The sequence below is a fragment of the Macrobrachium rosenbergii genome, chromosome 28, assembly GCF_040412425.1.
Source record: "Macrobrachium rosenbergii isolate ZJJX-2024 chromosome 28, ASM4041242v1, whole genome shotgun sequence".
In the NCBI taxonomy this organism is placed as follows: Eukaryota; Metazoa; Arthropoda; class Malacostraca; order Decapoda; family Palaemonidae; genus Macrobrachium; species Macrobrachium rosenbergii.
In genome coordinates this window covers 3,918,116-3,937,683 of record NC_089768.1, presented here as the reverse complement: position 1 = coordinate 3,937,683, position 19,568 = coordinate 3,918,116, and the positions used below count along the sequence as shown (strand labels likewise).

Here is a 19,568-nt window from a genome sequence, read left to right as displayed (position 1 = left end):
CTTGGCTTGCAGGGGTCTAGGGAAATGACGGCCTGTGTGGTCCTCTTATCCAGTCTTAGTGAGGGTTGGTTTCCACCTTCCTTCCTTCCTTTCTTTCTTTCCTGTAGAAGTCCCTCTGCTAGGAAGGTTTTGGCAAGATCATAGATAGTCCTCGTCCACATATTGTACGTGAGTGTGCTCTCCATGACCCATGGGTTGGTTGTTAACTTGGTTTGATGACTTTTCACAGCCTTGTTCACCTGTTGGAGGCCTTGCTGCTACTATATGGGGCAAGGGTGCTAGGGACTGATAAACTGGAGCTGGTTAAGCAGTAGGCTAGGATAGAAAGCTGTCATGCTTTCTATTGAGCATGTACTCGTATTGGTCTTAGAACTGAACAGGTTACAGTATAGGGCTTTTTCTTACTGTTGGAGATGGGTGGCAGTGAACAGATTCAGAGGTTAAAGAAAGCTCTTATCCACCTATCCTAGTTTATTAACCTTAATACTACAATGACCATCAAAAGAACCTTAACTTAATTTATCGACCTTAATAGTACAATGACCATCAAAAAGAATCCTAACCTAATTTATCAGTCTTAATGCTACAGTTAAGTAAACACATCCAATGCTTGAAAGATAAATCTTTATCAAGTCTACTTGGGATTTTCCAGCACAGATTTGAGAACCAATATGTTTTTCTTTGCATGGGATTTAGTGTACAACTTCACTGTCAGCCTGATACAGACTCTAATTCACCTCACAATGTTTTTAATTTCCTTGGAATACATCTACAACAATTACTTTACAGTGTTTTGCATTATCATTTCCTACTGGGAAATTGAATAAATCAGGCTTTAGGTTCACACAACTGATTTGAAAACACAATTTATAATACAGTTCACACAACTGATTTGCAGATATTACTTACTGCGAAGCAGGGGCAAGCATTCAGAAGACAAGTGAAGGTCTTGTTTCCCTTCACTGCTTAGTCACCCAAGATTTCTTCCAGTCAAAGCCAATGGAAATCTTCTATATAAGGTGAAGGCTCACACAGTTCAAGTGAAGAGGAGCCCCATGATTCATTACAAATGCTCAAGCAAGCTGCAAGTAAAAAAGAAAAAAAAACAAACATGAACACTCAAACCCATCAAGCATTTACAAACAAAAACATACATACATGAAACAAAAATGGAAAAAACACAAATGTAATCATACAAACCGACTTTCCAAATGCCACCACACACTTAAGTGTGGAACAATACAATGGGGTTTTCGACAGGCCTCTTCCTACAGGAGGGGTGTCTTGGGTTTTTCAGCACCTGGAATGGTCCAGAGGATCCTGTACACTAGGATTCAGATAACAAGGCGCAGAGGTTTCTGTTTTTAGAGACTATCAAGCTCAGTTGCAAGCCAGATGGTCTTAGGGAAGAACTTGGGCATTTTCTGTAGTCTTTCCCTGCCACTAAGAGATCTTAGGCTCTAGCGTAGGTGCTTCAGCCATGACTTAATAACGATGTTTTGAACCATATGATTTCACTGGTATCTCTACATGAAATTCATTTAGGGCCATTCCAGCATAGTGACTTTCTACCTGTACCCCTGACTTGTCAAATGGGGAACTTTATCTTGGTCAGTTCCAAACCAATACCACAAGTAAACTTGAGTCTCTCTCTCTTAGCCATGCTTTAGCCTATCGCCAGACAGTCTTCAAGTGAGTGCGCTCTCTCTCTCTCTCTCTCTCTCTCTCTCTCTCTCTCTCTCATACAAGGCAATGGATGACCCAAAGAAGGTGGCTATATTCAAAACACACTTGTCAGGGAGTAGTCTTTGTCAGTTACCTGGCCCATGGCCCACCAGACAACTTCCTGTTAGCCATTTTTGTGTGTAGGGGGGAGAAGATACAGTGTTGTCTCAAGTTCTTAGGCAAAATTTTGGCATTGAGGGCTGGTTCGGCTCAGGTGTCTACTTCAGTCCCTTCAGGATGAAGCAGAGACTGCAGCAGGGTTGCAGTCAACTAACAGCACTGTCTTTGTCAGGCAATGTCCTATAGACTCCCAGCTCAATAAGGAACTGTGATTGAACTTTGTTCAGTTGGCCTTCTCTTCTCTGGGACAGCAGAGGTTCAACATCATTTTTCCCCATGGAGTTTTCCCAGACTTCTCAGGTTGAAAGTTTTGTCTCGCTGTTAATCACTCTTCCATTTTCAAAAAGGTGGTACAGTCAACCCCTGGCATTCGTAGGGGATAGGGACCACAACCACCTGCGAATAGCTAAAATCTGCAAATACTTGACCCCCTCTAAAAATGCTTATAACTGCCTATTTTAATAGTTCAAACACCAAAGACCCATCTAAAAATACTTATAACTGCCTATTTTGATAGTTCAAATATAACTTAAACTATCATCCTACACCAAATATACCTTAAAGTATCATCCTAAAATGCTTTAATAACATTTCAAAGTCACCTTACAACATTACCCTTAAAAATATTTGGCTTACAGTACATGTGAGAACTAATCAAGTTCCCCCTATATTCAGGCACGCACATTTTATTTCATAAAGTATTCAAGCTTACCTGTTTTCTATTGCAGGGGAAACATTGATAATTCACAAGAGACAGAGAAAGAGAAAATAAAAATACAAATGCATATGAAAAAATATTTATTAAGATTGCATTAATCATATGGGTACTCACCAGTGATCAATGTTGACTGAAGATGATGGTGAATTGGTGGCCGATATGTAGACTCCTGGTTTTTTTTTACCCCAGTAATTTCACTCCCAGTATTTTGACTCCTGGTAAACTGAAATCCAGTTTTGCTAACACCTAGTAATTTGACACCCAAAATAAATAAATAGCCTATTTAGGAAGCATATTTTTTTTAAATAGTTTAGGGCAATTACCTTGTTTAGGAAATGTAAATGACATAATTTGAGTGATTCGTAAGTTGAAGGCTTAGTTTACATATTTTTTTTTATTCAGGTATATAAGTAACATTTAGCAGTTGCTCTTGGCAGTATAAAGACATTTTTTATAACATGTCCCATTCAGAGTACTGCAGAACTTTTTAATACTCATGAGGAACAAGTCACAGGACTGGTTATCAACTAGTGTCCACATGTATGCCTCTGGTTATCGGGCACGTAAATAAGAAAAAGCCTTCTCAGGGCTCTTTCCCTTTCCCTTACCCCATAATGTGCCAATGTAGTCCACGCCTATGGTATTAAAAGGTTGCTTACATCGACCCTGAACTCAGGTAATGGAGGAACTACTGTATATTGGACCTATAAGGCCTCCCCTGCATTCTCCTACAAATAACACAATGGTGTAATACACTCTTAGTTAGTTGCCTTATCTGTGGGATCCAGAATTCCTGCCTGACACTCGCCACAATTGCATTTACACCCGTATGAGCATTAGCATCATGATGTTCTGTAATAATTACCTGAGTAACTTAGCAAATCTTTGGCAGTAGTATAGGAAGCTTAGCAACTTCGGGTAATTGTGCTTGTAGTCTACCCTTACACCTTATTACCCCGTTGTCCAGTTCAAGATTCAACTGGTGTACGAGAGCTAGTTTTGGTTTTTTTACCCCTTCATCAAACTCTCGTATTCCTCATGGAGAAATTCCTTTTGCATGAGGGCAATAGTCTTATTCCTTGTTTCTTGGAGTTCTTCCAAGGTCAGCTCACAATGCCTCTTCATATTGGTTGAACTCCTACAATTATTCAAAAATTATAGGATCCATGCTGTGGTCCTATAGACCTTTTAACTTCGCTGAATCTTTCCCATTTCAGCAAGTGAGTACAGTAAACCCCCCATATTTGCGTTCTCATGGTTCACGGACACGCATTCGCGGGTTTCTCTGTGGAACATATCTAGCCATCATTCACAGAAACTTCGCCCATTCGCGGCATTTTTCACTGAGAAATATTCACTAATTACTGTATTTTCATATAATTTTCATGAATAAATGCACTTTTTGTGATAAAACTATTAAAATACTCAGGTATAAGCATTTTTACAGGGTTTTTCTTGGTTTAAGCTATCAAAGTGGGCAGTTCTAAGTGTTTTTAGAAGGGTTTTAAGCATTCGCGGATTTGACCTATTAGCGGGGGTGTGTGGGACGCATCCCCCGTGAATACGGGGGGTTCACTGTATCACCGTTGAGGTTGTCCCCTACAGTATTGACCAAAATGTTCTCTTTCCTACCCTGCACAAGTTATCCACCAACCTATGACCTATCTATTGGCCAAAAGGAATTTTTTTAACCAAGGGGGTCCCTCCTGCCAGAAAGAACTGTACAAGAGCATTTCTGTCCTTTTCCCACGTGTCAACCAGTCACTGGGATTATCATCTGTAGGCACATACGACAAGGCCGCCTTTGGAATTAAAGAGTTTATTTCCTGTATTCTATTTTTCACAAATAAAGGGAGAACACTTTTTGATACTAGCCAACTTGGAGTGACTTTACTGTCTGAGCAAACAAACAGTTCAACAAACTCATCCTTCTCAAAGGATTCTTTAATAAATTTGGCCATTGTTGCTGCTAGCAACAATGCCATCAACTCGAGTTTTGGAACAGTTAATTCTTTAATGGGCACTATTCTTGCATTTACCACCTTTAAATAACTCACTAGCATCGCAGAATATGTGTAAGGAGTCCCCCTCTCCTAGGCTAGTATTCCTAGGAAAGGAAATAGCAAGACATTTTTCTAAGTCTTCGGATAACTCAACCCATTGTCTCTGTAATGGGTCTGGGAGTTGTTCATCCCAATCCAGTTGTTGCTAATGCAAATTCTGCAGGTATATCCTTGCTCTAATAGTAAAAGGTAGAACCACTCCCAATGGATCGTAAATCTGTGCAACAGTTCTTAACATTTCTCTCTTAGTCTGGCTGGACTTATTTATCTTAGTAGGATGTAATGTCAGGGTACCTTTCTCTTTGTCCCAATTCAGACCTAAGAACACACATTTGATGTGATGCTTGGAACATGGTAAATATCTGCAGCCAGCCAAGTGTGGTTTTTGAAGTATGCACTCCACAACTGATGTCTTGGTTCGAATGGAATCTTCAATATGAAGCTTTTGCTAATACGCAGCATCACATCAGTTTTCTTTGAACTTGAGAAAGCTTATGATACAACATGGAGATGTGGCATTCTGAGGGTTGTTTATGAATGTAACCTGAGAGGAAATTTTCTTAAAAAAAAAAAAAAAAAAAAACAGGTTATTCCAGGTTTAGGTAGGAGCAACAATGTCAGATGTATTCAACCAAGAAGAAGGAGTGCCACAAGGAAGTATTTTAAGTGTAACTTTATTTGCCTTAGCAATCAGTGGTGTATCCAAAATAATTCCCCCAGGTGTAGCTTATACTCTTTTTGTTGACCACCTTTCGATGTATTTTGCAACAACAGGGATGGCAGTGGCTGAACGCCGCCTTCAGCTCTGAATTGATAATATAGTAAAGTGGGCTGAGATGAATGGTTTTAGGATTTCAGCTAGTAAAACAGTAACCTTGCACTTTTGCCGTGTAAGAGGATTCCATCCTGATCCAGATCTGTTTATACATGGGCAGAGAATCCCATGTGTTGGTGAATCAAGGTTTCATGGGCTGATTTTTGACAGCAAGTTGACTTGCCAATTAGCTACTAAAAGACAAGAAGTTATTCTGTATGCCAGAAGACAAAATCTAGTGCTTATTTTTTAGTTTAACTTTCAGCTAAATAATCTTAAGTATATCAAGACATAATACTGAATGTTGTGTAATACATTTTGTGGGGTGCAAACCGAACACAGATGTTGAGATTATACAAAGCTTTAGTCTTTTAAAAATTAACATATGGGTGTGAAGCATACACCTAAACCCTTAAAATACTTAATTCAATCCATCAAGGAGGAATAAGATTAGCTACAGGAGCATTTTAATCATCTCCCACTGAGTGTGTGCTTGTAGATGCTGGTGAGATGCCTCTGGATCTACATTACCAACATCTGCTGGTTCAGAGTTGATACAGATTTCAGAGGCTCCCTAAGTTCTTAACCAGCATTTATATTAGAAATGAAAGGCATTGGCAGTTTTATGAAAATCACTCCAAGCAACTGCAACCATTTGTTTTTAAAGTAAAATGTATAACCAGGCAATTAAACGTGGCAAGGATGGAGATTTTACAAGCAAGGTATTCAGTTAGCCCCCTTGGAATCTTCCAGAGATGAAATTTTGTAGATATTTTAACTGTACAAAAGCAGAAGTGTCTAATGAGGCAATGGGGTCAATATTTTTAGATTATTCCTCGCAACATGATAACTCCGTTGCAGTTTTCATGGATGGCTCAAAGTCAGGTGCTGGCATCTGCTTTGCAGTGGCTTTTCCTGATATAGAAAGAAGTGGGAGGTTATTGTGTGTTGCTTCTATTTTCACAGCAGGACTGCATGCAATTTTAAAGGCCTTAAAGGAAATTTTAACTCAGAAAGGAAATAGTTTTACCATATATTTTGACTCAAGATGTGTTCTTCAGTCATTAGAATGTTTTAACTCTTTTAAACCCACTGATTTTAGAGATATTGGAATGGCTGCTTTTAGTGAAGAGAAGAGGTAAAGAAGTGGATTTTTGCCAGGTGCCTTCCCATGTTGGGGTGGTTAGGAATGAGCAAGCTGGTCAACTTGCCAAGTCAGCAGTCACCTCCCCAGAACTCAGAAGATGCCTACTACTGTCAAGATATATATCCTCTAGTAGGACCGAAAATGAAAAAGCTTTGGCCGTCCCTTTGGGAAAGTATCGCAACAAATCATTAAATGCAAAGTGTTACATCACCAGTATCTCCTTGACCATATCCTTTTATGCCAAGGAGACAAGAAACAGTGTTGTGCAGGCTTAGGATTGGACATACAAGACTCACTCAGGGCTTCTTGATGTCTGGCGAAGATCCTCCATTCTGTGGTGGCTGTACTGTATTGTGCCCTTGACTGTGAGACATTTTGTGGTCGAATGTCCCAGTACTGGGAATCTCAGACATAGGTTTCTCTCTTGGGGACCAGCTGGGGACCAGCTGGAGAAGGGACATTTTATCCTCGCTACAATTCTCAGTGAGGAATGTAATATAGAGCAGTTGTGCATCTTTGTTAGGGAGGTGGGCCTCCTCAATGAATTTTAAATTGTATACATACAATATGTATGTATGTATAGATAGTATATGTGAATAGATATGATTATATATATACATTTATGTTTTTAGATATTTGTCATATGAAACTACTTTCAAATTTCCTTATTTTTTAGTTTTATATTTTAATTTATTGCGCCGTCAGTAACGTAGGTGTTGTGATGCCAGTTTTAGCAGTTATAATCAATCAGTCAATTATTATTCCATAAGTTATATAATAATAGGAAAACTATAGCAATATGTTAGATCCATGTCCATATAGGGATCAAAGCAAACGAAGCTGATAAAGCAGCCAAACAACCAACCCGTATGACAAAATCAAATGTGGACATCCCTATTAAGAATTATATAACATATAAAAATAAGTATTATAAAAAAATGGCAAAAATATATGGAATGAAGAAGCTGAGAGTAAAAATTAAAACAAGTAAAACCTAGTGTTGGAAAATGGAGTTCATCATACCAAAAACGAGACATTTGCAAGTAAACCTGACACATCTCCAAATAGGCCTTTCTCTTTTAACACACCTAATGAATAATCCACATGACCCTGCTCGTGAATGCTATGAATATAAAGTAATGATAACAGTTAGACATTTATTGTGTGAATGTCCAAAGTATAATCAGCAGGAAGCATCAAGTTTTGGAAATAAATCGATCAGTGAAATTTTGTCAGAAAATTCAACATTTGAAATTACTCCAATAAATACAAACAAATCCCTCAGGCCTGCCTTTTGAGAGATGATAATCAGCTCAGTGGTCTGGTAAAACTATTTTAATAACAGTGATAGTAAGGACCCTCTAGAGAAGACAAACATTAATGGCAAAGGAGACTGGAATCATTATCCTTAAGAATGGACCCTTGATGAAGTGAAGCAACCTGGTAGATGAGCAAATAGTTCTCTCTTCAGATAAGTGCTCATAACAAGAAAGTGAATCCAGAGAGGTGTTGGTGTGTGTCAACAGGTTGTCATAAGCAGAAGAATTAGACATCATATGGGGAGTGCCCCTTAATACAAGTCATCCAAGACCAAGAAGCTCGAAAGGGAAGAAACCTCCAAAAACTGAAGCAACATAGGTGTCACCTGTGGAAAACATAGACCTCATCTGTTACCTCTTCATCCTGAGGTAGAAATTCTTGGAAGATGGAACATGAGATTAAGCATTCATTGCCTACCCTGATAAATAATGCACAAATCAAGTGGGTCCTTTGCAATGCACAACATGAAAGAGCTATAAGCCTTACCTGGAACCCCCAGACATCTTTGCTGAGACTTCGTGAAAAATGGTCCATTATGATATTGTCACTATAGCCGATTCACTTAAGGTAGATTCTTGGGCCTACGAGACGTTTGTTTGGCGGCCTCTGATTGGCTGGTACCGGGAGGCAGGCGACTCGCTCACTATCTAATTTTTACGTATGTAGCTCAGAAAACCAACAATATGTTTATATATTTCCTCAATTTTCTCACGTTTTGCACAAGATAGGAAAGTTTTGGTCATACCATAGGATTCAGTATTAATTGTACAACTAAATGTGATTTCCTGAAATCAATAAGAGAAAACACAAAGGAATTACAACGAGTAAAAGTGAAGAGAGAAGCATTTAATTCTTTATACCCGTTTTTACTTATCATCGGATTTTGCATCATTCATGCGATCAAGATAAAATAAAACTTGTGTTTTCATACAATAAATTCACCCTGAATACTCTGGTGCTTTCAGATTTTAGATGCGTGAGATATGTGAGATATGTCTTATTATGTTGCATCCGTTCTTGATGCAGTTCGCCAAGAGACGGTGATGATGATCTGCACGATCACGACACTGTGTTGGTCCTCTCGGCCGTTGACAGTTGCCAATTAGCGATATGAGAAGTTTGCAGTTTCGGCAATATTTGCTGTATTATTGTCATTACATTTTCAGGAAATAGATGCACAGGATTTCCATTATGACTGTCAAACCTTTTCACTCCAGTATTATACTGTATATGTCTGGACATTACTGATACAAAAAAAAAAAATAATCAGATGGATGCGTCTGGATGTGCTGGCTTCAATTTAGACATCGCCAACAGATTTTATGGTAAGAAATAAAAAATGTACTTTCGTTCATTGAATGAACATATGAAAAATAAGCTTTTGATGTTACTGACCAGAGAAATGAGCGACCATAATAATGAACTCATCATTATGTAGGCCTGTTATTTATCATGTAGTCTACAGTATGTATGCAAATTTCTACACTAAATTGAACCCAACACATCCAGACACATCCGTCCGATTATTTTTTTTTTCGTATCTGATATTTCCAGACATGCAGACATACACAGTTTAATACTGGAGTGAAAATGTTCGACAGTCATAATGGGAATCCTGTGCATTTATTTCCTGAAAATGTAATGACAATAATACAGCAAATATTGCCGAAACTGCAAACTTCTCATATCGCTAATTGGCAACTGTCAATGGCCGAGAGGACCAACACAGTGTCGTGATCGTGCAGATCATCATCACCGTCTCTTGGCGAACTGCATCAAGAACGGATACAACATAATAAGACCTATCTCACATATCTCACGCATCTAAAATCTGAAAGCACCAGAGTATTCAGGGTGAATTTATTGTATGAAAACACAAGTTTTATTTTATCTTGATCGCATGAATGATGCAAAATCCGATGATAAGTAAAAACGGGTATAAAGAATTAAATGCTTCTCTCTTCACTTTTACTCGTTGTAATTCCTTTGTGTTTTCTCTTATTGATTTCAGGGAATCATATTTAGTTGTACAATTAATACCGAATCCTATGGTATGACCAAAACATTCCTATCTTGTGCAAAATGGGAGAAAAATTAAGAAATATATAAACATATATTGCTAGTTTTCTGAGCTACATACGTAAAAATGAGACTGAGCGAGTCCCCTGCCTCCCGGTACCAGCCAATCAGAGGCCGCCAAACAAACGTCTCATAGGCCCAAGAATCTACCTTAAGTGAATCGGCTATAGCAAGAGAAAATCCTTCAGTCCACTGCCTCTAGCCTTACACGCTATTTCCCTTTTGACTATTAACTGCACTTTCAGGAAGAGTACTTTCCTTAACATAATACACTGACCACAACAATACAAAGTCAAAAGCACTTACACGTCAGTAATACAGTACATAAATGTCTCAAATCTGTATACAAGAGTGCTTACAAGAAAATGAGAGCTGAAGGGCTCAATGCTCATGCAAAAAGAGAAAATACAAATACTCAGTGAACAACTGCCACAAATCACTTAACATCTGGCACCAGTTATTTCATCTAGGGGAAAAAATTCACAGCAAAAATATGCCAGAATGAGATGAGAATCATAGCAACATAAAACACTTTTTTAAAACACTTTTTTCAGCTCTATGAACAAAGTAAATTAAAATAATACCTGAAAAAGTATTGGATGAAAAATGGGAAGGCAATCAAAAGCTTTCCAAACTTGGGAAAAACGTACATTGTTAACAAGTTAGTACTGAAGAACTGGGTTGCTTTGAACCAGATGTATTTGCAGCAACCTAAAAGGGGAACCAGGTCTTAGTTTCTTCTTTGGAAATTGGAATGATTGGGGTTTTGTGTTTAGACATAAACAGGCTGTGCAAAAGAAATGGGTTTGTTAGGAGACATTCCTGTTCTCTATATTTATATGAACGGTGAAAGTTCATGCTATAGTTTTGAATATAAGAGCTGTAACATGATTTAATGTAATTGTATAGTAAATTATTCAAATACTGTACATTGTTTTATTTACAGCTAAATGTTAATAACTGAGAACTGAATGCACCTGGAATTACACTATTGAGAATGGTTTTCAATTGTCACAGTTGGTGCATCTGTCTGTTACATGAAGTTGAAACCTAGTCCCTTTATAATGTAAATTTTGAGGCGGTCGTTTTTCAGTTATCGTTAATACATGTATAAATTACACTAAACACAGAAGGCCTTAGTGTTATGACTTTTTAATAGTGTTAAATTACCTTTTTAGTACATTTGATAAATGTTTAATATAATCAAGAACTACCCACTGCATGTTTTTGTTATCAACTTACAATCACCAATATTTCATATAGTGCATAAATAGCTTCAAATTGTAGCACCAGAAAGAGATGATTATACACTATGTAGCTTATGAACACTTCAGTCATTGTTTATTCCTCAACTTTGATGTCTTAATTTTTCTGACTTGTATTATTGTTTATGTATATGTTGATTTATCTTCGATGTTACACACCTGTTTTTCCTTCCCTCCTTTTTCTTTGTTCTACATATACTTAATATCAAAACAAGGTGCTGAAATTGCTTTAAAATCTGAGTTAAAATCAAAACTTGAGCAATGGCTCTAGAACAATTAATATAGTATGTTGAAGTAATATCTTGCATGTCCAGTGAATTATTTGAGATAATTTCATATAGCAGCAATATAAATAGCATATTACAAATGACCATTTGGTTACAGGGGTGAATCATGAACCAAAACAAAACTATAATTTACTTAGTGTGCTTATTGTAAGCAGTCAAAGAATCAATGACACTGATTTATTTATTACACTATCACTGTCAGCCACTACCACATTGCAGGGTCTGTGGTGGGGGACTGGGGAAACCAGGCTGACATTTGCGTTAGCACCTTAAGGTGGTGGAGAATTGAAACCGAGCAACTTTGATGTAAAACCTGAATTCTGAATATAGGCTACAGTAGCAACTGGGGCAAATCAGACACTGACTCCTGAGGTTGGACTCAGATTCAGTCTTGGCTTCAGATGGTGTAAGCTCAGACCCTGCCTTGGCCATGGAAGTTGTGAACTCAAGTAAAACACTACCAAATTGTGTGATGCCACTCATATGATAGTTGTTTTCATGGCAACCTTTGTATACATATGGGTTTTGTGTTGCATACAGCATTCCATTTAGAGCTGGCATGGGTACTCAGCATCAGGTGATATTGCAAGCAAAGTGAAAATCCACTCTCAACTTAAATAGTCCCCTTTACATTCTTTATATTCTTAATTATTCCATCCCCTCTTGCATATTATTTCTTTTCTTGTTGTGTTGAGTTTGATTTTCTCTCTCCCAAATCTTCCTCTTCGTCCTGGCTGCCAACCTTTAGGCCTCCCTTCTCTTCTCCCTTTATATCTCTACCCACTCCTCTACCCATTCTTTTCTAGACTTTGAAGGTTCTCTTCCTTTCTTCTATTTTCCTTTGTGTATCTAGATTCCACCACTATGCCAGTCTCATTCTCTTCCCAGATGTCACACCACACAATATTTTGGCTCCCTATGTATACAGTACCTTCTTTCAGTGGTTTCACCGTTTCACTTTTTATATAATATTCATTGACTTATACTCATTTTAATCTTGATTTCTCCATTTCCCATTGTGTGTAGTTCCCTGTGTTGTGATTGACGTGCCTCACCTGCTATATAGCATGAGTAAAATGGAAGTTCTATCCATATCATAGAAACAAAATTTCATTTGCTGTAATTGATTTCCATAAATCCAAACTTCTTATTCTGCTTGGATTTCTCGTATTCCTATCAGTTATAAGTAATTAAAAAGAGTTCATTGAATTTTTGAGTGATGTGCAGATGATGTAGGGTTTCCCATAGTGGCAGCGAGTGCTTACCTGAGAGAGATACTTAAACAGCTCTGTAATTCTTGAGGTGTAGTAGAATTTCAGGTCTTGGCTCATCTATCCTCTTTGGCATTAAGCATATGTCACATAAAAGGTTTGTTTTTATGGAATATAAAAACTATTTTGAAAATTCTTTACATTCAAGAAATGGACCTTATTACTAACAGTAAATAGATGTTGAAAACTATAGGTGTTGTACACATGTTTATGACTTAACTGGAACTGTGTATTATTGTGAAGAGTTAGGCCTAGAAATATTCCCCCAGGCAGTATTTTGTGAGAAAATTCAGTCAGTAATCTGTTCTATCTTCAGGTGTTAGTGCCTATTTTAAGATTTAGAGTAATATATTAGTGTTGATAGATAAGAACCAAATTTATTTACTGTGTTGAAAATTGTAATTTATAAGTGATTCAGCAGACCAAAATTCAGGTTGTTGAGAAAATACAAATTTTAAAATCAACTTCATAATTTCAATTTTTTTTCTTCTAGATTGCCAAGTATGCCAAGCAACATAACAAAACATTTGTTTTTAACCTGTGTGGAAGCTATGTATGTGAAAATCATCCCAATGAGCTAGCTGAACTTTTGCCATATGTAGACATACTTTTTGGATATGCAGAGGAATACAAGACATTAGACAGATTTGTTGATGTTGAAAACTTGACTGTGCAACTCACAAATGGGCAAGACATTCTTCCCAGTCTTTTGAAAGCTCTAAGGGTTCTTAAGGGCGAAGAAAAAATAAAAAGGGACAAGAAGAATATTTCCATTGATGAAGGAAACACATTAGTGGAGAGAACTCATCAGATATCTCATGATCCACAGTTCAACCATTATAATGGTGTGAGCTCCAATGGCATCATTGAAGAATTATGTAATGGCTTCTCTAATGGTAAACTTAGTGAGTGTAATGCTACAAATAAGTTATCTGAAAAAACAAGATTAATGAAGCAGAAGTTTGTTATTGTAACAAATGGCCCGAAACCTCTTTTATATGTCAGCAATGGTATTGCTCGAGAGCGGTTGGTGCCCCCAATCTCGTCAAAGAAGATTATAGATACAACAGGTGCTGGTGATTCTTTTGTTGGGGGGTTCCTTGCTGCCTTGAGCAGAGGGTTACCTTTAGAGCAGTGCCTAGACTGTGGAACCTGGACTGCTCAACAGTTATTACAACAGAAGGGATGCACATTACCATCATACCCTGCTACATTTTTTGGTGAAGACTAAATATACAGTAGACTTGTTAATCTTGTTATTAGCTGTTATAGTGCACTTGATAACAAATTTTTTGCTCCCTATTAGATGCTTGCTAACTGATGCAGTTTTGTGCTCATTCTGAAGTGAGTTTCACAAAGAATTAAATATTTTAACCATCTAGTCAGCTGTTACTGCTACTTTTCAAATTAAGTCCCTTTATGTTTTTATAACTGCAGTGACCTCTTGTAGCAACAAAAGGTTCTCATTGTCATTGGGTGCCAGAAGTGCAATGTGCAGCTGCATCTGATATGTAGAATCAATGCTGCAGTGTAATTTTTAATTGTAGAAAAGTTAAAACTATTACAAGTATTTTGAGCTTGTAGAATGTCTTATGTACTCCAATATATCAAGTTTTTTAAATGTACAAGCAAAAGAAGTAGACTTTTACAACAGTAAGTGAAATGCTTATGGTATGGTACTTAACTGTAGTCTTTTAAGATTATACCTGACGTAGTTGAGCCAATACACATCACATGTATTGTGATGTATATTGATAGATAGGTATTTAAAAGTGATTGTGGCTGTGTAGTTCCAGAATTAAGGAATTTCAGTGGTGAATTAATTGGTGGCGTACAAGACATGAATACTGTGTGCATCCATATAGAAAAAACTACTGTAATACTTTACCAGAGTCATAATTGCCAGTCATGGAGAGATCTGAAATCCATTACTAAACTAGTTTTATACTTCTTAGCTGTCATCTGAGGCCATCTGATTAGATGGAGTTCAGTCTCAACTTCTCTTGTTACTACATCATTACTTGGATACAGTGTAAGCAGAACTTCATTATATTTCAATCCTTTGCATCTTTAACCTACAATTGAAGATACTGTTGATGTTGTCTGTGGTTTGTAGTTCCCCTTAACAGCTATTGCATCAGTTTCCCTCCCTCTCATAGATGCAACCCTTTACCAATCTTCTTATGGCATTTGCTTCAGAACAATATAAGTGGCATGAGCAGTTGACAGAGATGACATGTTTAAGGGATTGACCCCCAGATTTATCTAGCACATCATTTTATTGCTAATGCTGAACTGGGAAAATAGGGTGAGGTGATATCACTGCTATTCTGAACTTTGTCAGTTTTAACTGACAAGGAAGATTATAGTGTCATGTTGTGATCAGTAAAAGCTATTCATTTATCCACAAAGATAACTAGATAATGTTTTCCAGTAGAGCTTATAACTGTCACTGAGGAGGATTAGAATCTCTCAAAGGGTGAATTTCATAAGGCCGTAACATTATCTCAAAATTTTTACTCTTATGACATGCAGTAAAGTCCCTGTTATCTAAAAATAAGGTAGTGAATGTTGATTAGACGAAAAGTATCAGATACTGTAAGTGTTTACCAAATAGTCTATTGGGAGGGATATAGTAATATACTGTTTCATATATTTTCGTTGTAATGCCAATTTTTTTTATATTACAAAGGCAATAGAAATCTCATTAATTTGAATACATGAAAGGTATAGTGTTCAGTCATGCTCAAAACTGATTCCACATGATTCTCTTTGATCATACAAAATTCCAGATGCAAAGTAAAATGTTGTACAGTTGCCAAGATGTGTTAAGTATTTTTTTTCCATTTCCATACATGTCAATGAGTTTGTGAATTCATAACTAACATTAATTTTCTTCCTGGAATATGAATGATGTCTTTCATGGATTGGTATCATTCTTAATCTTTTTGAATTGAATTTTTTTTTCTACATTGCTTGGCTGAAAGCATAGTGTTACAAAGTTATTAGTGCTGTTACACACAACATGCTGCTCAAGGTGTCACTGTAACTTCCTCTACAGTATATAACAGTAGACTTGGCTCAATAGGTATAACAAAATGTTCAAATTATAAATGTAAGTTACAAATAGTTTTCTTAGAAATCTGGAGTTTGAGTACGTTCAAGCTACCCATTTACTGTATTGCAATAACAAAAAACTAAGGCTTCTGAATTGCAATCTAGTTTACTAAAGGATTTATTTTTAGAGATTACCAGCTCTTTGAATAATAAAAGATGATTCCTTAAATTATATCCATAAGACAGTTATTAATTTTAAAAGTTATCAGTGTTAATGTCAGGGCCTATGAAATATTTTTTTTTTTTCTTTTTTACTTACAAAACACGTTACTCTCAGTAAAGTTCTGCTTGATTTTGGTATATAACTTATTCATAAGGTAACTTGAGATGCAAGAATGTGTAGATAATTTCGTATGGTTCCCTCCAGAAATTGTTAGTATAGAAATATGAATGCTACGTTAATGTATTTTTAGCGAATGAAGAACACTGACATGCCTAAGCCTCGGAACAAAATCTTGATTGTGTTACGCAAAAGCCACACCCACCCATTGATATTGGTGGGTTCGTTTTACCTAAAGTAATACTTTTTAATTTATTTTTTCAACACTGAAATGTGAAAATAATCGAATAGGACTATTTAAATTTTTATTGTTGCAATACACCAAATGTCATAATGTTATGAAAACTTTCCCTGATTTTTAAAAGTATTTTAAAATTTGCACCTAGATTTACAGAAATTTATTGTTGAATGTATTTGCACTATAAATTTGTTTTCACATTCAAAGAAAATATAAATGTGCAGCTTGTTAGTTGCCAGTCAGTGACTTTTGATTGAAATCCTATACTGTCATGTAGTATCATTTTTTAGCATGGGTGTAAAAATAATACAAATATTGGGTAACCATAACTTACAAGGAAAATATGTACAATATTGCCCTCAGAGGTTTTCAAAAAATAAAGCTTGAGAGTGTTACATTTAAGCTTTAAACAAATACAGTATGAATTATAACTATTCGAAAGTGTCTTGTGCAAAAAAAAATGTTTAGAAAATTATTTTTAATGAAATTCTTTTTATGCCATCTAATATTCAAGATGCTTCAGTGGCTTTTAAAAGGAAGAAAGAAAACAGCTGTGTGTGTATGTGTGTGTGGGTGTGTGTGTGTGTGTGTGTGTGGAATTCATGACCTTGGGAGAATTAGTGGGACTGGGCAGTGAGCTTTAACTTTTAACTAGACTAAAATCTCTATTCAGGTGAGACCTCAAGGATATGTATGAACTCTTATTGGAATTGATCTTAAGCATCAGATCTAGTTTTTCAAAGCCAGATACCGAGTTGTGTTCTACTTCTGAACCACTAGGGAGTACCAAGGGTAAGAGATCCATAATGCTGTAAAATACTCCATCGAATGAGTGATATAGCAGAGGACAGCAGTTACAAATTATGTACGAGTTAGGTAATTGACTCTGGAAACCTTGTGCCACGGATACTGCTCTGATGATAAGGAAGGGTCATTGCTGAAGATGAAGAATGTACAGAATAAGGAACCTCTCCTAGTGGGGCCCATCTACTCTGTAGCAACTGCAGGACCCAGTTAGGATGAGTTTAATTACTTTTGAGATAAAAGCTTACAAACTTTGTGTGACACTTCCACATGAATATCACAAAAACTTTTCTGGAAATAAGATAAAGAATAGAATTTGCTATACACAAAGAATTTTCATTGTATCTTTTGCTCCAAAAATATAAAAAAGTCTTCAGCAAACTAAAAATTCTCTCTCTCTTTCTGGGATTTCCACACAACAGCAACTAGCAAGAACCATGTTCTGTTCAGTTGTACCCCGGCACCTGAATTTGCCAAGCTGTTTAAAGATAATTTTTTCCTTTTGTGCAAAACTAATACGTTACTCAGGGTACCCTCCTCCCAACCACAAATTTGTCTCGTTGGTGGAATTCACTTAGGGGCTGTTGAATTAAGGCTGTAGCAGGGAAAATATGGGCTCCATTTGTTAAAGGAATCACATGTCTTAGCAACTGCTTAACTAGTTTTCAGTTGGGCATTGGCATCTTTTTTTCCCATGACTGGCAGTTGTGATATTTCATGAAATATGAAAATGGTTCGAGGTAAGACACGGTAATTGACTGAAAATTCTGTGAAATGACTTACTTCTGTATACAGTATAAAAAAAAAGTTTCCTCATACTTTTAAGAGTAAAAACTCATGGTAAGTGGCCTTAAAATTTTGCTGATGTTGTTGCTATTGTATTATTCAGGCAGGCATTGGAGTCTCTCACCTTCACTTTTGTAAAATACTGAAAGTTTTCATTTTTATATATATTAAATTTCATATTTTGTGAAACAAGAGTTTTATGCTTTATCAGTAATTTTATATAAAAGAAAAATGTTATTGATTAATACTTGGGCAGATGTCAGTTATAATCTTGAAAGTGAAGCCATTGAAGTGATGTTTTTTTCACAGGGAACAAAGTTGTTGTGAGATACAGTTACTTTATTGAAAATGTGCAGGTCAGTGTGTTAAAAGGGATGCGATAAAAAATGTGTTTTTATCACCCCTTGTTGGCTACTAAGCTTTTATATGAAAATGATCTTATCCAAACTTTATAGAATAGCTTATGAATTACTGAAAAGTAGTATGCTTATGACTTTGTTATTTTGTGCACCACTTTGCAGTTAGAGCATACACATTTTCAGTAATGTATTTTTGATATTGTATAGAAATGAATTTATTTATTTTAATTTATTGTAATGTGCTATTTGTACCATAAATATAATACTTTGTGATCTCTTTGAACCTTTTTATTAGTTGTTGAAACTGAAAATAGTTTTAATCAATGATACTAATAGGAAAGGCAGCATCACTCTGTATCTTTCTTTAGTATACTTAGCTCCATTAATTTGATTTTTTTAATAAAGACTGAATTACTAAAAATAGATTTTTTTTCCATTTGAAGAGAATACTGTTAAGGCATTTGTACATAGACAAACCATCGCTTTATATAGCCATATGCTTTTATTTGAAGTGGCTAACCAGATATAAATTTTGTAAAAAGATCATCATCTTGCTGGCTGAAGGGAGAGATTTCCCCTGAACACTACATCTTTCACCCTCCTTATTTTGTATCAAGCTTAAGTTCTGTGTTAATTTCTGCCTTTCATATACTACCTAATAATTTTATCACAGCAGTTTCCTTTAAATATATTTTGTGAGCATCATGATCACCATCATCATCATCATTAGTGTCTTGTGCCCTTTCCACTTGAATCATCATCTGGACTAGGTCTCCATCTATGCCATTTTCCCTTGATTTCCTGGAACCTTCTAGTCGTTTTAATTGTATTATTTCCATATCTACAACTATTCACTATTCTGTTCGTCATCCCTACATATCACATATCCAAACTGTATCAATCTATACTTTGTGTCATTCATATACAGTAGGGCCTGGTTAAGGGTGGCTGCACGGCATCGTCCCTGACGGAGACATGGGTGGCGGAGGACAGACCGGGAGGCATGAAGGGGGTTGTCCTGTCTGTGTATGTTCTCTGGCAGGGGGCGAACTTCCCAACCCTGTCACTGAGCCTCTGCATTGCTATGTCATCCCTGTCTTCTGCGACGAGTTCCCCTGGGACCACTAGGGTCTCCCCATAGACTTTTTCTGCTGAGGAGGGGTCGCTGTTGGCTC

General features: G+C 36.6%; 1 protein-coding gene across 2 annotated transcripts in view; it reads left to right on the top strand.

Annotated features, from left to right (window-relative positions):
- LOC136853984 (uncharacterized) overlaps positions 1-18,814 on the top strand; it is a 104,516-nt gene extending 85,702 nt beyond the window's left edge. For both annotated transcript variants that reach the window (XM_067129915.1, XM_067129914.1), the window contains exon 5: positions 13,303-18,814. In XM_067129915.1, the coding sequence (XP_066986016.1) occupies positions 13,303-14,040 (738 nt within the window). In that variant the 3' untranslated portion in view covers positions 14,041-18,814. The remainder of the gene's footprint in view (positions 1-13,302) is intronic.
- Positions 18,815-19,568: the final 754 nt, after the last annotated feature.